At 41.7% G+C, this 16,094-nt stretch overlaps 1 protein-coding gene across 3 annotated transcripts in view; it reads right to left on the bottom strand.

The window, feature by feature from the left end:
• ITPR2 (inositol 1,4,5-trisphosphate receptor type 2) overlaps positions 1 to 16,094 on the bottom strand; it is a 241,673-nt gene that overhangs the window by 22,109 nt on the left and 203,470 nt on the right. For all 3 annotated transcript variants that reach the window (XM_051772364.1, XM_051772363.1, XM_051772362.1), the window contains 6 exons: positions 15,750 to 15,914; positions 13,428 to 13,623; positions 11,269 to 11,361; positions 7,241 to 7,368; positions 5,425 to 5,590; positions 3,983 to 4,143 (listed from right to left, as the gene is read on the bottom strand). In XM_051772364.1, coding sequence (XP_051628324.1) covers positions 3,983 to 4,143; positions 5,425 to 5,590; positions 7,241 to 7,368; positions 11,269 to 11,361; positions 13,428 to 13,623; positions 15,750 to 15,914 — 909 coding nt within the window. The remainder of the gene's footprint in view (positions 1 to 3,982; positions 4,144 to 5,424; positions 5,591 to 7,240; positions 7,369 to 11,268; positions 11,362 to 13,427; positions 13,624 to 15,749; positions 15,915 to 16,094) is intronic.

Raw genomic sequence — 16,094 nt, forward strand, 5'->3', positions numbered from 1 at the left:
CAACATCTCCATAAAGTAACTGCCTGAAAAGCTAGAGGTGCATAAACTGTGTGCTACTTTACAATACATTTTATGCTTGATGCTTTTTTAAAAAAAGAAAGAAAAATAAAAATTAATACCTTTCTTTATGAAAGCTGGAGAGATACTGAGTACTTCTGTCACTGCTCAGAGCAGTATGTTAAGCACTGAAGCCCATACAGAGCTGCTGGGAAAATCAAAATCACAGGGAACACCAGGAGTTTGCAGACAATGTCCATAGTCCAGATGAAGAAAGCTAAACTCCTCTGCCCCAGGGTCTTTTGAGGCCAGAGACATGCAAGATAATGGAAATGTCTCAAAACAAACCACCCTTGGAACAGAAATACAAACTCGGAAACCTGCAAAAATATTGCCTTTGAGCGAGGGGTGTGTACAACATCTCCTACATGTTTCTTTCCCCTTCTTGAACTAGAAAACTGGAGAAGTGAACTATGATGCATAAATGACTCCCTTCCATTTCGGCACCCAGCCTTTCAAATAATATTCCAAAAGAAGAAAACCACAGTATTCCTATTTTGAATCAGTTGTAATATCAGCAAGCCTTCAAACCAGAGGCTTCACTGTTTGCTGGACAAATGATACATAGAAAAGACTGAGAGTCATAAAGAAGACAGTCATATTTTTGGGTTCTGACGAGGCTGTGCAATGGAGAAGAGAGATTATGAGAAATTGTAGATGCTTTCTCTGGTGCTTAGTTAATACTGATAATCATTCCAATGTTACTTTTTGCAATTCTTCGTGAGACAGTAGAAGACAAGTGCAAATAATAATTGGTTCCTAAGTAGAGTTGTAGGGGTAGTGAGGATGATACTTGGAGCTTAACTCTACTTCCTATTAAAGAAATTACTGCAGTATGCTCCAAAATTTTGACCCTGTATTTAAAGGGTCTCAAGATCTGAGCCTTGAAGATTCGATTTGGGTAGAAATTCTCTCTAAGTAATCTGGCTGTCAAAACACAGAATTGCGGTTTGATCCATTAAAGCCACAGAAGCAGCCATAGAAGGCATTCCTAATCATAAATAGAGTTAAGAGAGGTTTTCCAGGAGTATGAATCACAGAGTTTTTGCAGCCATATTCTGGTATAGTATGAAATATAAAATCTTATTCTGGTCCCCTCAAAGAGGTCCTGACACTTTCCTGTTATTCCAACAATCTTTATAAAGATTTCTTGCAATCCCATTCACCCCCAATAAGCCTTATTCAGCAATGAGTCAGTTCCACTGGCAAGCCCCTTGGGAAAGGTTAATTTGATCTTTTCTGCCAGATCCTAACCAGAACTTGGTCTCTGACCAGGGACTTGGTCTCCTCTCCTAGCATCACAAGAATGGTCATGGAGCTTTCAGCCTGTCACAAAAGTCTGAATCAGCTGCTTTCTCTGTCTTCAGGACACAAACCACACTCAGGCTTAATTTCTGCACAGAATGTAGTACATCTCACACGCCTGTCATGTAATTTCATCACTAACATTCTGTGAAACACAACCAATAGCTGCAAAACTACCTCTGGGAGTTTTCCTTTTGATTCTTCTTTGGGTCCTGAGCAAAGCTGTATCTTTAAATCTCTTCTCCCAGCTGAATATCGTACTCCATTCTTCCAGACAGATTATTTTAATTTCTTAATATTCCTCATACCATGTGATATACAGTAAACCTCTGGCTCCAAAGGAAAGCATCCTTTTTTTGTTCAATTAAGCAGTTCCAATTGTTTCTGTTATGCAGCACCAGTATTTCTGCAGCACACCTTCCCTAGATTTTGTGCCAGGAATTTAAACTACACAAAGACACAATTACTAATCCCACACCACCCACTTGTAGTTTGTTCAAACATTTCTTTCTCTTTTTTTCCCCTCACTCCTTCATTCCTGCTTCCATTCTGTGTAAGCTTTACACTTATAAGTCCATATGTACCTCTCCCACCATCCAGAACAACCTTAAAATTTATATATATACCCATGGAAAAAAAAAAGTCTCCTTCAGAGGGTTTAATAATCCCAAAATCTGGATTACATCAGCATTCTGTCACAGAGGAACAGGGGCTTTGAGAAATCAGTTCAATGCTTGAGGTCACATGAGTTTTTGGTGGTTTTCTGTTAATATTTTAGACATTCCAACAGGAGTTCCCACCATTAATGTAAAAGTAAAATACACTTGTGAATTACATCAGAAAAGTCAAACCACTGCTGCCACAGGATGAATACGCTTACTATGAATATTAACGTATCTGTTGGAATTAAACATTAATACTTAACATACATACCACAAAGTTTAAAATCACACAAACAGTGCAGGGAGAGGAAGAGGAGTAGAGAAGGACTAAACAAATGAGATAAGCCCCAGAGTCTGGAGATGTTATTGATTCCACAAATTAAAGGGTATTCCTGAGATAAGCTAAAATATTTTCATGTGTAACAGGACAACTTGCCACTGTAAATAATTACTTGTAACGCTACAGAGGCTGTAAGGATTTGGTTTAGGTTTTGTTTTAGGTTTTCTATCTCTCCCATCACACTGCAGAAGTGTAGATCCATTACTTCCCACAGGATAAATGCCCTGAGCTGGGCAGTGAGATTGACGGTTCAAAATTGATGGACACAGGCTGTTCCTCTGTACCTGAGCACTGAATTCCCATCACCTGCCACACCACTTTCCCATGTAGGGATAATAGCACTTACAGCAGCTCCAAGCAGTAAAGCACACACTCCTGTCTAAACATGAGCCATTCCACTAATGTGAGTTCTTCAAGGTAAGCTCTGCATAAGCCTGCACAGTGCTTGGGAGTCACCTCTTCTATTTCAGCCAGCTCCCAATTAGGCATCTTATCTAAACTAACCATTTAGGCTCTCAATGGAGTGAGAAAGGTGAGTCACCCCAGCTCTCCTAGAGACCCATCTGAAGGCAGGATAAATAACCCAGCTCTCTGCACTGACAAGGCAGGGAGCTGGGATTGATTGAAGCCAGGCGCCTGATGTGAAGACAGCTGAAGTTAAAGGAGAAGAATCTTCCCTTTGGCTAAACTGAGGACTAAAAGGGCACCCAGCATCTCAATAATGAGGCTGGGTAGTATGTCCAGTCAAAGGCCTGATGAGGGATAACAGGGCAGATGCTCTTGGTAAGAAACATGGCTCCAGAAATGCGTAAACAGCAAATCCTGATGCGCATTTGGTTACACTCTCCTCTGGGATTCAGACATGTGCCAGCTTTGCAACCACAGACCCTGGCACGGGCCCTGAGCAGTGCAGTACCTGCCAGGAAGTCCACAGGAAGAAAATACTGCACCAGAATAACCCAGCAGACAAGAATTCCTCAAAAATGAAGCCCCAAGCCAGGCAGCCTTGATGATCCATCCCTCTCACTCACCAGAACGAACTCTCTTAGGTAGCAGGCTGGAAACGAAATGTAATCAAACATCTCTCTGACCCAGTGTCATCACATTTCTCTCTCTGAGTCCAAGTCAAACTCTTCCTGCTTCAAGAGGCAGTTTCTGTGGCTCTTCAAATCCCTACAGCTGCTCTTCTTGGTCTTTTCAACAGCTTGTTCAGAGCAGTCATAGGAGAAAAGCACTAGCCCTCAACGCTGACCCTGTGCTTCAGTGTTCAGCAGGAGATGTTATTTTTCTGGACAGCAGCCCAGGGATATTGGACAAAGCCAGAGCAGCACCAGATGTTGTGATGCATCTCCTGCCTCAGGTTTGGCTAATGAGGCAGCAGAACCCACAGAGCATGAGAGCACGGCCGCCAAACTGGAGACTGTGGCCTGCGCCCTCATCCTTTTCACTGCGTTTAAGATCAGGCTTTGTTGCAGACTCAGGCATGTGAAAAGATCTTTAAAAACACAAATCAATCCCTCCTATTATTCAGAGAGAGGGGGAAAAAGAAAGATACTCGCTGCTGTAGCTGCAAGGAGCATCTTTCAGTTACATAAAGCACATGCCCAAATTGACTCACCACAATCATCTGTGCCACGTAGCTCTCTGGGCCAGTGTATTCAGTCGGATCTTTGACTTTGACAAGGACTATAAAGTACAAATAATGCCACATGTTGTGCTCTGACTTTATATGCTCCTCAAATGAAACGGTCTTGTTATCAAATTTGTCTCTCTCCAGTCCTGCAAAAAAAAGACACAAAGGTAAAGCCAAAAAATAAATTTCAACATAAAAATACTCAAATCTGTTAAATATGTTAGAGAAAGGGACCTAACTTAATTTAAAGGACCATAAATTTGAAGGAGCTTAATTTAAAAGCTATAACTGCATGCAGTAACTGCCAGGCAACAAACACCAGGCCAGAAGGCATTCCTGACAGAAGTCTTTCAGCACAGCATTTATCCTCTTCTGTGATATTTCCTCTTAATAACAATAACAATATAATAAATATGTTAGGGTTTTACAGTGCCTTCTATGCTGAGGGCTATAAAGTGCTTTTACAAGTGTTGGCTCTGACTCTTTCTAGATGGATATTGGTAAGCCCACAGCGTGCAGTCCAGGTCCTGATCTTCCAAAGATTTATGCACACTTTTAGCATCAAGCATATGAACAGTCCCACTTAAGCTGGGGTGGGATTGTTTGTGTGCTTAAGCCTGGCAGAGAGGGTGAGTCTCTGCAGCTTTGAACTCATACAGTCCTTACAGAGCTGTAGTCATAAGAAATTTTTTGGTTTTTCCCTGTCACAGGTCAAATCTCTGAAGAGGAACACAGTGAGGAAGGACAGGATTCACCAATGTGCTCTTCTCCCTGGATCTCTTGTGGAGGCTTCCACAAAGATGTTGTGCTAAAGACACTAAAGATGTTGTGCTCTGCGCAACATTCATCCCTGTCAGCACAACCATGGAAACGACACCCAGCCTACAAAAGAGCAGGTATTTCTGAAGTCCCCTGGGGGAGTGAAGGTCTGCCCCTCTTTGTGAGTGCACTTCAAAATAAGCGTGATTTATCCATGGGCTTCGTGGGGCTGATTTTCACAGAATTTTTTTTTGTTCCCTGTTTCATATCACCTTCTGAAACAGACAGATTTTGCTGTTGTTACCCTTCTGTAATGCACTGTGCTGTGAAATAGCAATCTGTACTTTCATCTGCATCACGCTTTGTGAAATAAAGTCAGCAGCTGCACCATCTCCATTAGTGGTGATGATGCAAGTGTGAGACACAGCTCTTCTCCCTCAGATTCAGGGTGGAGACTGTGAAGCCACCTCTTAGCAAAGCTGGCTTTTGATTCATAAAACAAATCTTTTTCCTACTGAGAGGGAATAAATTTGGAATCAAACTCTGGCATTTTTACAGACTTCCTTGTAGAAGATAACCACCCCTTAGATCCACACTTTATTTATTGAGAAATAGTTCATTTTCACTCCTTTCCCCATCAAATATCTCAATAAATCAGTAACACCTACCACAGATGAAACAGGTTGTCTTTAGTATCTCCTCCTTTTTCTGCTTTTCACTCCTGAGATCAGCAAATGTATCAATGATGACTCCAAAGATCAGGTTTAGAACAATAATTATGACAATGAAGTAAAACAGAAGATCATAAACAACTCGTGCAGCAAACAAGGGCTCCTGCAACAATAAGGTTGCAATAAGATATAAAAATAGCAGAGCTCTAAAATATTAAAGAACATTTTCACATTAGCTCAAGCAAAGCAAATCTTTCTTTTCATATGCCAAATTCTGGTAGCCTTACTCTCAGAAACAGAGAGGGACTACAGAGGCATAAACCCCAAGACCTTTTCTTCACCATGACTGACTTAGAAGTCACCAAATTTCTTTAGTTTCCCACACATTCATTGGGATAATAGTATTACCCTTTGGGAAGTGCTTTAATATAATTAGCCTTAAAGAGCTGCTAAGTGGAAAGGGCAATTTTCAAAGTTTAAGTGTTTACAGATTTCATGGGGATAAACTTTTCTTCATGTAGAACCTCCCAGTCTGTCAGGTAGGACCTAGGCTCCTACTACCAGCACAGGAAGCTCTTCCATCCAGATCAGAGTTATTTGTCTCTGGACTCTTGCAAGCCCTGCTGAGATGCTACTTGCTAATTTATTTATAACACATCCTTGGGTTCTAGTGTGGCTCATTAAGCAAAGTGCTGCTTTGCCTTTATTTCTGATGTTCTTTTTGAACCTAAATAAAAACACATAAACCCACCTAAATATTAAGGCAAGTCCTCAAATGAACTGAATTTTTGAGGAAACTTATGGCAGAGGACATATACCATGATATACAAAATTCTGTTTTGACGTTCATGCTATTTGAGTGCAAGTAAACAATAGGACCTATTCCAGGGCAGATGCCATTGAATATAAGCTAAAAATACACATTATGTACCTCAGTGGAGGGTCTTGACATATATTTATCAATCAATCCATTTTAAAAGTTCACATCTGTAATTCTCAGTGTAACAAAAGAGTGATCTCCAGCAACACTTCACAGAATCACAGAATGGCTCAGGTTGGAGGAGACCACAGTGGGTTATCTGGCTCAATCTCCCTGCTCCAGCAGGGTCATCCCAGAACACATGGCACAGGATTGTGTCCAGACAGCTCTGGAATATCCCCAGTGAGGGAGACTCCACACATTCTCTGGGCAATCTGTTCAGTGCTTGGTCACTGCACAGCAAAGAAGCTCTTCCTCGTGTCCAGGTGGAACTCCCTTGGCATCAGTTCCTGCCCGTGGCCTCCCATTACTGGGCACCCCTGAGCAGAGCCTGGCCCATCCTCTGCCCCACTGACACACATGGATGAGGTCCCCTCTCAGTGTCTCCTCTGGAGGCTGAACAGCCTCAGCTCCCTCAGCCTTTCCTCCCCAGGGAGATGCTCCAGTCCCTGAATCATCTCCACAGCCTCTGCTGGACCCACTCCAGGAGCTCCATGTCCCTTCTGTCCTGAGGAGCCCAGGACTGGACACAGCACTCCAGACATGCCTCACCAGGTCTGACTTATTAGCAGTGATTGGAAGGTTATGATAAGCTCCAGTTTTCCAGAAGGGGTAAACAACTACCTAGAGTTCCTTTCTTCAAGTATCATCATCACACCAAACTTAGCTCTTCCCATTAAACATTCCATCTGGGATTTAAAAATTACATAGATAAATCAACAGTGTGACAAGAGACCAGACTAGATACAAATACTGTCTATAACCTCCAAAAATTGACTCTGGCATTCATGAGATGCACAGGGAGTAATGCACTTGCTCAGCCAAAACACTTACATCTTTGGAAGGCTTCCTGAGCACGTCTCCCACACCACCACCATTCCTCAGGCCTTGGTTTAATACAGTCACAATGCACATGAGCAGGGTGTCACAGGTCCTTTCTATTCCATCCTCCTCCTCTTCACCTGCAGGCAGGAGGGAGGCAGCTTTAGGAGTCACAGCATCAACCCATCACTCACCAAGCAAAGCCACAGTTCTTTGTTGCAGAAACCAACTGCAATGCACATCTGTCTTTCATATTCCTCAGCCAGAATTCCACTGATCATCCCTACCCCTGTGAATGTCGCTGCTGGTGACACACTTAGGCACATCAGGCATACTCAGCCTGAAGAGAGATGGAGAAAATCACACCAGTGCTGTTAAGGACCCAGAGCTGCCATCTCTATTCATGGGAGCACCTCTTCTCCTTGCAGTGCTCCCACTGGTTTCACTGGGCCTCCTAAAAATTCACAGATGAGAAGCAATATAAACACAGAATTAGAAGCACATTTGTGAAGGGATTGTCTTCCTGTGAAATCATCCCTCTACCTACTTATGTACAAGCCAAGTCATGTTAGCATTTCAAACCATTAAGGAGGAGCTGGCTTTTAGACCAGTAAATCTGTCCACGATCTTTCCACCAGCACACAGGTCTGATATACATTAAATGAAAGGCTCTCCCTGACCTCAGCCTGAAAACTTGGATTCTATTCTTATCTCTGCTGCAGAGCTGCTGCGTGGTTTTGGCTGAGCCACAGAGGGTACTATTGTGCAGGAGATGTCTGAACGTGCAGAGGAGCTGGGCTGGAACACCAGTTCCTGGGGGGAATTTGTCCGCATTGGCCAGAATTCCTCCCACCACGCACTAGCTCCCATGCTGGGGCTGCATCAACAGCCTCCCTTTGAAGAGCTCTGCTTGAGTTGTTCCATGTGTCCTGCTGGCTTGCACTGAAGGGTCAGGGCTGTGATTGCCATTTCTCCTGCCTTCCTTTCTCTTTAGGGATACGCTCGCTTCAGACAGCGATTCACACTTGGTTTGCTTCATGCACTCATTGTAACATAATTTAATAAATAACAACATCCTGCTGTGACAGTTGACTGAAACACATATTTAACAGCCCCAAACCACCACATCATCTGGGGCACCGAGGTAGAATTTAATAAACTGAATTGACCAAAAGCACTCACATTACAGACAAGTAATTTGGATTTAAAACACGGGATCCCCAAATTGTGGGGCATACATCCCATGACTGGGATGTGCACAACAGTGCTGGTATCTGCTGCTTTTGCCACCACTGCTTTTGCTCTGCAAGTAAATTAAATGAGAAACAACTCCTGATTTAAGGAACTCTGAGCAAAAAGAAAAGCAAAAGCAGACATCAGGACAGACATCCTTTTAAATTATATGGTCATTAAAGACATTACTATGACTAGTAATTCCAGATTTAAACTGAAAGGACTGAAACAAGAAACCTTTCTTATCCTGTCATATCTGGACTTTTTTTTACCAGCACAGTGATTTTCATCATATCAACTAATTTTTACTTACTTCCTCCTCCCAAACAGTACTCCATCTTTTTTTTCAGAGCCAATATCTGTGCTTGAGAAGGTGGCCATCCACGACACAAATTATAAGCCCTGATAAAAGCCACAGCTTCTATTTCCTTTAGGTAGCTACAACATTTTCACTGTTCACCACACCAGGGTCAGGTGCTGGGAACAACAGATGATCAGATTCTGGTGAACACTGGGAACAAACCATGGCTGGAAACTGGAAGCTGCAACACAAGAGAATGACCTACCAGCAACCCTCTCCATGCACTGCACTCTCCATGTGCACTGGGATGCAAATTCAGAGCAAGCCCAGGCTTCAGAGAGATGCAAGAGGCATCACCTGACTGGCACATCTTGCAACAGAGTCAGCATCCCATATGGCACCCAGAAGGGAAAGCTCAGGTTGCAAGATCTTTGCCAAAGAATCCCAAAGCTGGCAGAAACCTCTAGTGCAGCAGTGTAGTCTGTGCGGAATGTACAGACACTCATTTCTCTATCCTATTTCTACTCCCAGATGTGGACTAACAAGGGTTGCCTTCAGCGGGGGAGCCAATTCTGCCTCTGCTGCTCAGCAGCATTCAGAACCCAGGATCGGCCCTCCTAGTGACCAACCATGCCCATATTTGAAAGAAAGGAGTGGATCTGTACAGTGAATTGTTGCTAAGGCCCCAATATTGACATTAACTGAGGTTCAGGGGTGTTTATTTGCAACCAGCTCCAGACTGGGGAGTGTCCCATGAGTGGCTGGACAGCATTAGGCTGGCTGTCCTCTGATTAAGTTTAATTCAAAGGCAGAGCAGGTTAAGCACTAAGGCCACCCCACAATGTTAATCACAGGGTAGGAAGTGGGATGAGAGGGAGATTTACCTCAAAAAGCCTCATCTGACAGCCCACAGCTACCGGGCTCCTGAGCCACACAAGCACAGGCAGGTGAGACTCACCAGTGCCCACACAGATCCAGCTGAACCTGCACAGGGTAGTACCAAACCTGGGCGTGGAATGAGCCTTTGGAAATGTCCCCTTTTACAAACAGATATCTGTGCACCTTTCCAGTTCAGGTCTTTGTGGGTTACAGAGCACAAGGAGACATGTACTGTAGGATGTGAAGTTCCTTTAGGTGATTAAGCACTTCACCAGGCACAGACTGAAGTGATCTGGAAATGCCTTTGCACTGAAGAGTGGGAGACTCCAAGGGAGATGAGACCTTTTTGAACAGGTGATTCACTGGCTAAGGTGAGCAAAACTCTTCTTGCTGTATGCTGGTTTTTTTAATGTTACTGGATAAATAAAATCTCTTCAAGATTAACTGACAGTACCCTTAGATGTCTTGTACAGCTCCCTTTCATTATGGTTTGATTTTAAAGCAGCAGTACCCAAACAATAAGAAATGTAAGATTTCTATCATTTAAAGAGCTTGGCAAAAGCCACACTGTGTCTCTTTTGACTGATTGATTACTCTTTGAATGCAGCAGCTTTGCCAATAGCTCTTAGACTGTTTTCTCTATCTAGTCAGACAGCTTCCCATGTTGTTTATGAGGCCTGTTCACACACCAGCTGGGGAGAAAAAGCCTACTTTTATAGCCCTCTGCCCGAAGCCTTTGATCCTAAAAACTCAGAAATTAGTAGTGGAAGAATAAAGCTTATGAAACAGCATTGTACTAGCACACAGGGTAGGAAGGGACCATTTATGTCCTCAGTTTCAGCCCCCAGCAACCACAGGCAACTGTGGCAATAAATGTTTTAAGCCTGTGGATCAACCACTGTGCAGACACCTCCACTGCAAAGGCCACAACACACTAAAACAAACTTAATATCTGGAGCGAAAGACTAACCTCCACAACTAGACTGTGCCACATGAAAAGAGTGGGAGACAGACACTCCTGGACCTGGGTTCTTAGGTTTTATGGCTACACTACAGCCTTGGCCTAGATGCACGAAAAAGAATACACAAAAGCTTGCTATATATGTGCTATGCCATGAAAATCAACTTAGGTGGCCCTAAATAGATCTAAGAGTGGCTCAGTGTGTGCAGGTGAGGATGCTGCAGATAAGCAGCAAGCTTTTTTCTCTAAGTCACTTGGCACGAAGCAACCTGTATATTCAGGCATAATGAATCAGCAAGCTCTTTTAATAACAAAATTAATGTCAGTGCATTTGGAAATTAGGTGTGGGAAGCACTCCCATTAATAGCAAGCTGCCAACTAAGCTCCAAGAGTTGCAGAAGTTGAGCACTTCTGGCTCACAACAATGATCATTACTTCTCACACAAGCAAAAGTCCCTGCAATAGTAATACTTAGATTATAGAATCCCAGAATGGTTTGGGTTGGAAGGGACCTTAAAGATCATCTTGTTCCAACCCTCCTGCCATAGACAGGGACACCTTCCATTAGACCAGGTTGTTCAGAGCCCCATCCAACCTGGCCTCGAACACTGCCAAGGATCCCTTGGTTCTAGCTGATCATCAGTCTGAGGGAACTTCTGTACTAACCTGGGTTAATAACTGGGATGCTTGTGGAACAGTTCTCTTTTGGACAGGCTCCCATCATTGATGTGAGGGTTGTAGTGGGGGCTTCACTAATACCTGTGGGAAGAGCAGGATGTTGACAAAAAGATATCACATTGATGTGAAGTTTTAAATCATTATTTTCTAGAAGTGAATCACTGAGTTGGAAAGTTAAGAGGGAAGAACAGCACAAATTATATCACCAATTCCTTCTTCCTCAAAGAGTTTGCCTCAACAGCTCAAAGCAATCACAGTGAACAAAAACACAGTTTTATATTTACTGTGTATCACAGCTATTCCCATTTCATCTCCTGAAATTAATGAATCTACATCAAATGCTGCTGCTTCTGGTTAGAACAAAATATATTCAAAGCATGAAACAACTGTCAGATATGAAAATAATGTCAGTTTTAAAACCATTAGATAAATTATTCACAAAAGCTGACAAGAAGGACACCAAGCTGATGTTCAGTTATCCTGAATGTAGAATATTTAAGAGTTTTCAAGAGTTATAACACAGTTTGTACTCATTTGTAAATATGTATGGGTTTGTGTAAAACACTAATTTAACATTCCCAAAGTGGGTAAATGTGTACATCAGCTTGATTTTATCAAACCAATTTTATCTTGTGCATCTTCAACAATTTTCTGCATTTTAAATCAGAGGTACAAGAAGGTTTAAAGGGAAAAAAACCCGAAGGCAAAATCATACAATAAAAGTAATAGACTAAGACAATGTGTGTAAGGGAGAAAACATGCACTCTGACTTTCTCTTTCTGCTACTTTATAAAGAAAAAATTTAAAGCACTTGTCCTGGGAAGCATAATGTTCCCTCAGTATGCAGTCAGCATATTTTCCTGATGAGTTTTTTGATCAGAAATGGCAATGTATGAAGCCAGCAAGAACATACCCACACCACAAAAATCTGCCAAGAACTCGACAGAAGCAACACAAACACACAGGAGCTCCTGCACCGGATCAGACCAGTGCTGTGTGCAGCCTCACATCTTACTAAGATGGTTACAGCTACCTTTGAAATGAAACTTCACAGCATAAATTCTGTCCCAGAAATGAATGGTAAGTCAAATATAAGCCAACTTAGCCCTTAAAGGATGATCAGTGGGAAAAAAAATTATAAAATTATAGTATGTTAAAGAAATCTGTCAGGTTTCCTTTTTTTTTAATATGGTATCAAACCAGCTATATAAGAACACCATGCCCATGAGTCTTGAATGACCTCTGCCTTGTTTGTGTGCTTTAAATCCTGAAATAACAACTTTAGGGAAAGGCTGGCAAACACTGGGTGCACACAGTCCAGGCTGGATCCCACCAGTTGTTCTGCGCTTGTGTGCAGGTCTGAAAAGCTCAGGATTGGGGAAAATCACGCCCTTAGGAATTTAATCACAAGCTATTCTCAGGTATTTCTATGCAGACAGTTACTTCTCTGCCCATGCTCCCAAGCAGGCTGGTTGGCAACACATACAAAGTGCTCAACAGACCAGACCTGGCTCTTTTCTAGCAAAGCCAGTTTGTAACTCTCTATTCACATTGGTAAAACCTCTTATGCCAGAAAGCTGGAATTCCGGCCTTTTTAAAACTGGTTAAAAACCTCCCAATGATTTTACTGAAGCCAGGATTACACAAAAATTATATGAAACACACACTACATTTAAAAGATGCTCCAGGAAACCTCCTATCGTTTGATGTGTGAATTCTGTAATAGATTTCTTCTGGATGTAATCAAACAAATACAGCTACATGTTAATCATATGCCTCATATAGTACACAGAAATTACTATGAGCTGCTTTTAAGGTGGGATAAGAAATAATAGAATCCACTTTGAGGTGCTTTTCCAAATAATTAGGAAATAGAGATTATTTTTTTTAACGTTATCATGAGTTTGAAAAGCAAACATAACAAATCAAAGGCGTTGGGTTTCAGTATTTCAACAAATAAACCCAGCCTAAAACAACTGTATACACATTCAATTTTACGCAGAGACCTAACTGGGTGCTAAGGTATATGGAATTAGTTCTGCTCTCACAGGCACAAATAAAGCAATTTGATGTCCTTAGGTGAAAGTTAGGTTAGGCAGACAGAAAAGGGATACGTTGGATGCAAATTTTAATATAAAAAACAATACCTGCAGCAGGGGTCCTGATTTTCAACCTGTCGACCTCCATGATAAAGTCATCCTTCAGGAAGAGGAAACCAATGATGGAGAAGAGATAAACCAGGATAAGTGCCAGCACTGCAGTGAGGATAATTGAACGACCATTCCGGGTAACACTTTTTATCACATTTAGCAATGTCTCTTCCCTGTACACCAGATCAAACAGCTGGGAAAGGCACAGAGTAGAGGAAAAATGAATACAAATGAGGCAATATATGGATGCTACATAGGAAAACAATCTGAACTATTGAAACATGTATCGAGCTGTGTTCTACATTTCTGGCTTCACAAACCCACAATTCCCACTGATTTCAGCGGGAGCTGGGCATGCTTATGGAGGAGAAAACCTAGCACAGAACTTCAGGGTTTAAGATAAATTAAGATAATCAAAAGTCACAAAGTAAATAAAGCCTGATTCAGACATGGGTAACAGTGACCAACAAGATCCATTGTTTCCCCATGTTCAAAACCAGGTTGGATTAGAATTAAAAAACAATGTCTTTATACTATGGATCTATACCTACAAAATAATTTTTCATCTCCCATCCGATTATTATGGGCTGCAACTCAAAACTGCACTCATACATGTTAAGTAATTAAATGTCTGTAAACTGTTTCTTTGAGCTCATGGCATCATTTAAAAGCCATTCACATATACAGGGATCAGAGCCACCTCTTTTTAAGTCAAAACAAATTCATGGCACTGTTTGTATAAAACTAGAAACTTCTATTCTTCTTTATCCTGCACTACATCTTCCTGGTATTTAACTTTAAAGGAAAGTACATATTACAATAATACTGCCTTAAATGCCAAAGGCCTAAAATAGCAATTAAATGTGACAGGAGCTTTACAAGAACTTATAACTTTTTTCTCTTTCAATTTTATTTACATTCTATAGTGCTTTGGACCTTATCTATAACATATATATTTCCACTTGAAAACACTCAGATTACAGATATAAAGAGATACACTATGATTTATCAAAATGTTCCACAGAAGAAGGTATTAGCCCTAATTTATAAGATCTGAAATCCACAGCCTTGTGAAAGTATTAATAATAAAGGAAGAAAGGGGGAAGACAGTTATCATTCATTCCATACAAGGCAAAGACTTGAAGAACAAATAGTAGAGTTTAGAATACATCCACTACTAAGTGAAAACCCAAAAGGAGCCTGGGAACGTGGACAATTATAATGACCATGAATAATGGACATTGGTACTGAAAACAGTAAGTCCATAGAATGTTTCTTAAACTACTTGACACTTTGCAAAGGATTTTAAGACACAGTTCACCTTACTCATTGAAGGAATAGCAGGTAATTTGCTGTGCATATTTTAAGCAGGAGAGTTACATCAATTTGTAAAACGTCCTGCAGCTACAGCCACAGATTTTGACTCCTTTGAAATCTGCCCAAACTTTGAAGCAGACTTTAATGTAAAGATCTGGAAAATCTGATTTCAAAAGGAGCTCAACCAGAGTTAATCACTGAACCCATGAAAATGTTAGTGCCCTTAACACATCTCTGAAGTGTTGGGAGTTCACCACTATTCAGGAAGCCGAGAAAAAGATACAACAACAGGAAAGCAAACCCATATAAATGACCACAATTTAGTCAGTCTCCTGACAAGTTTCACGTGTTCCAGTACAAAGCAACAGGATTAGAAAACAAGAGCAGTGAAACACCTTTTACTGCTATTTAGCATGAAGGGAGCACTTAGTGGAGTTTAGCATAATTTTGTGTGATTCATTTTCACTGCACCTGTATCACGTTATAAAAAGGCATTCCATCTGGGTAATGGCAACAAAAGAAAATGAAGCGGGATACATTTAAAGTGATGGATCTCCCTGCTACACCAGAAGCATGCCATCCCCATTTCCCAACTAATTTTTTAAAAATTTATTTTATTAGGGCTGAGGAATGGGATACTTTGGTATAGGTATGATGCACACACTGGTGGGCAACTCCTGTCCCAGAAATGCCATGATTGACACAAGATACAGGAACAACTGACACAGAATATGAGGAAAGCTGGGAGAAAGGACTGGGTTTGATGATGATGATTGTCTGAAAAGAAAGGAACAAACTTTCAACTCTAAAGCAGATAAAATAAGTCCTAACAGGAACAGGTTCTAACAAAAACAGCAGCTCCTAAGGGGCAGCAACACAACGGCGTGCTAAAAATACACATGATTTGGACTTGATTGTCAGGAAGAAATTGAAGACAGCTGCATGGGTAACGGTATTTTCTATTTTTGCAAAGTTTTCCCCTGCACAGCAGCACATACTTACCAGGAAACTGTAGAAGAATTCATGCACACAGAGGCCCAGCATGCAGACCAGGACATATGCCACGTGGTAGAGAAAAGCCATGTCCATGATGACCGCCCTGTAGCCACGGGTGAAAGTGCCACGGTTCCCAACAAAGCTCACCAGAAACACTATTTTGTTACAAAGCTGTGGGGGGGTAACAAAGGCTAGGTTTATTCCATCAGAAAATATCCTGTTAGTTAGTGTTTGCATTGCTGCCTACCTGTTGGTTTGACTAAATGCTCAACTTTTAGATAGCTGGAGCGAGGTGTGAGGAATCCAGCTCCAATGGTGCACTGGGAACAAGCCCATGAGAGTAAGTGGAAG

The sequence above is a fragment of the Manacus candei genome, unplaced genomic scaffold (genome assembly GCF_025592945.1).
Source record: "Manacus candei isolate 608988 ecotype Guabito, Panama unplaced genomic scaffold, ASM2559294v1 h1tg000153l, whole genome shotgun sequence".
Lineage (NCBI taxonomy): Eukaryota > Metazoa > Chordata > Aves > Passeriformes > Pipridae > Manacus > Manacus candei.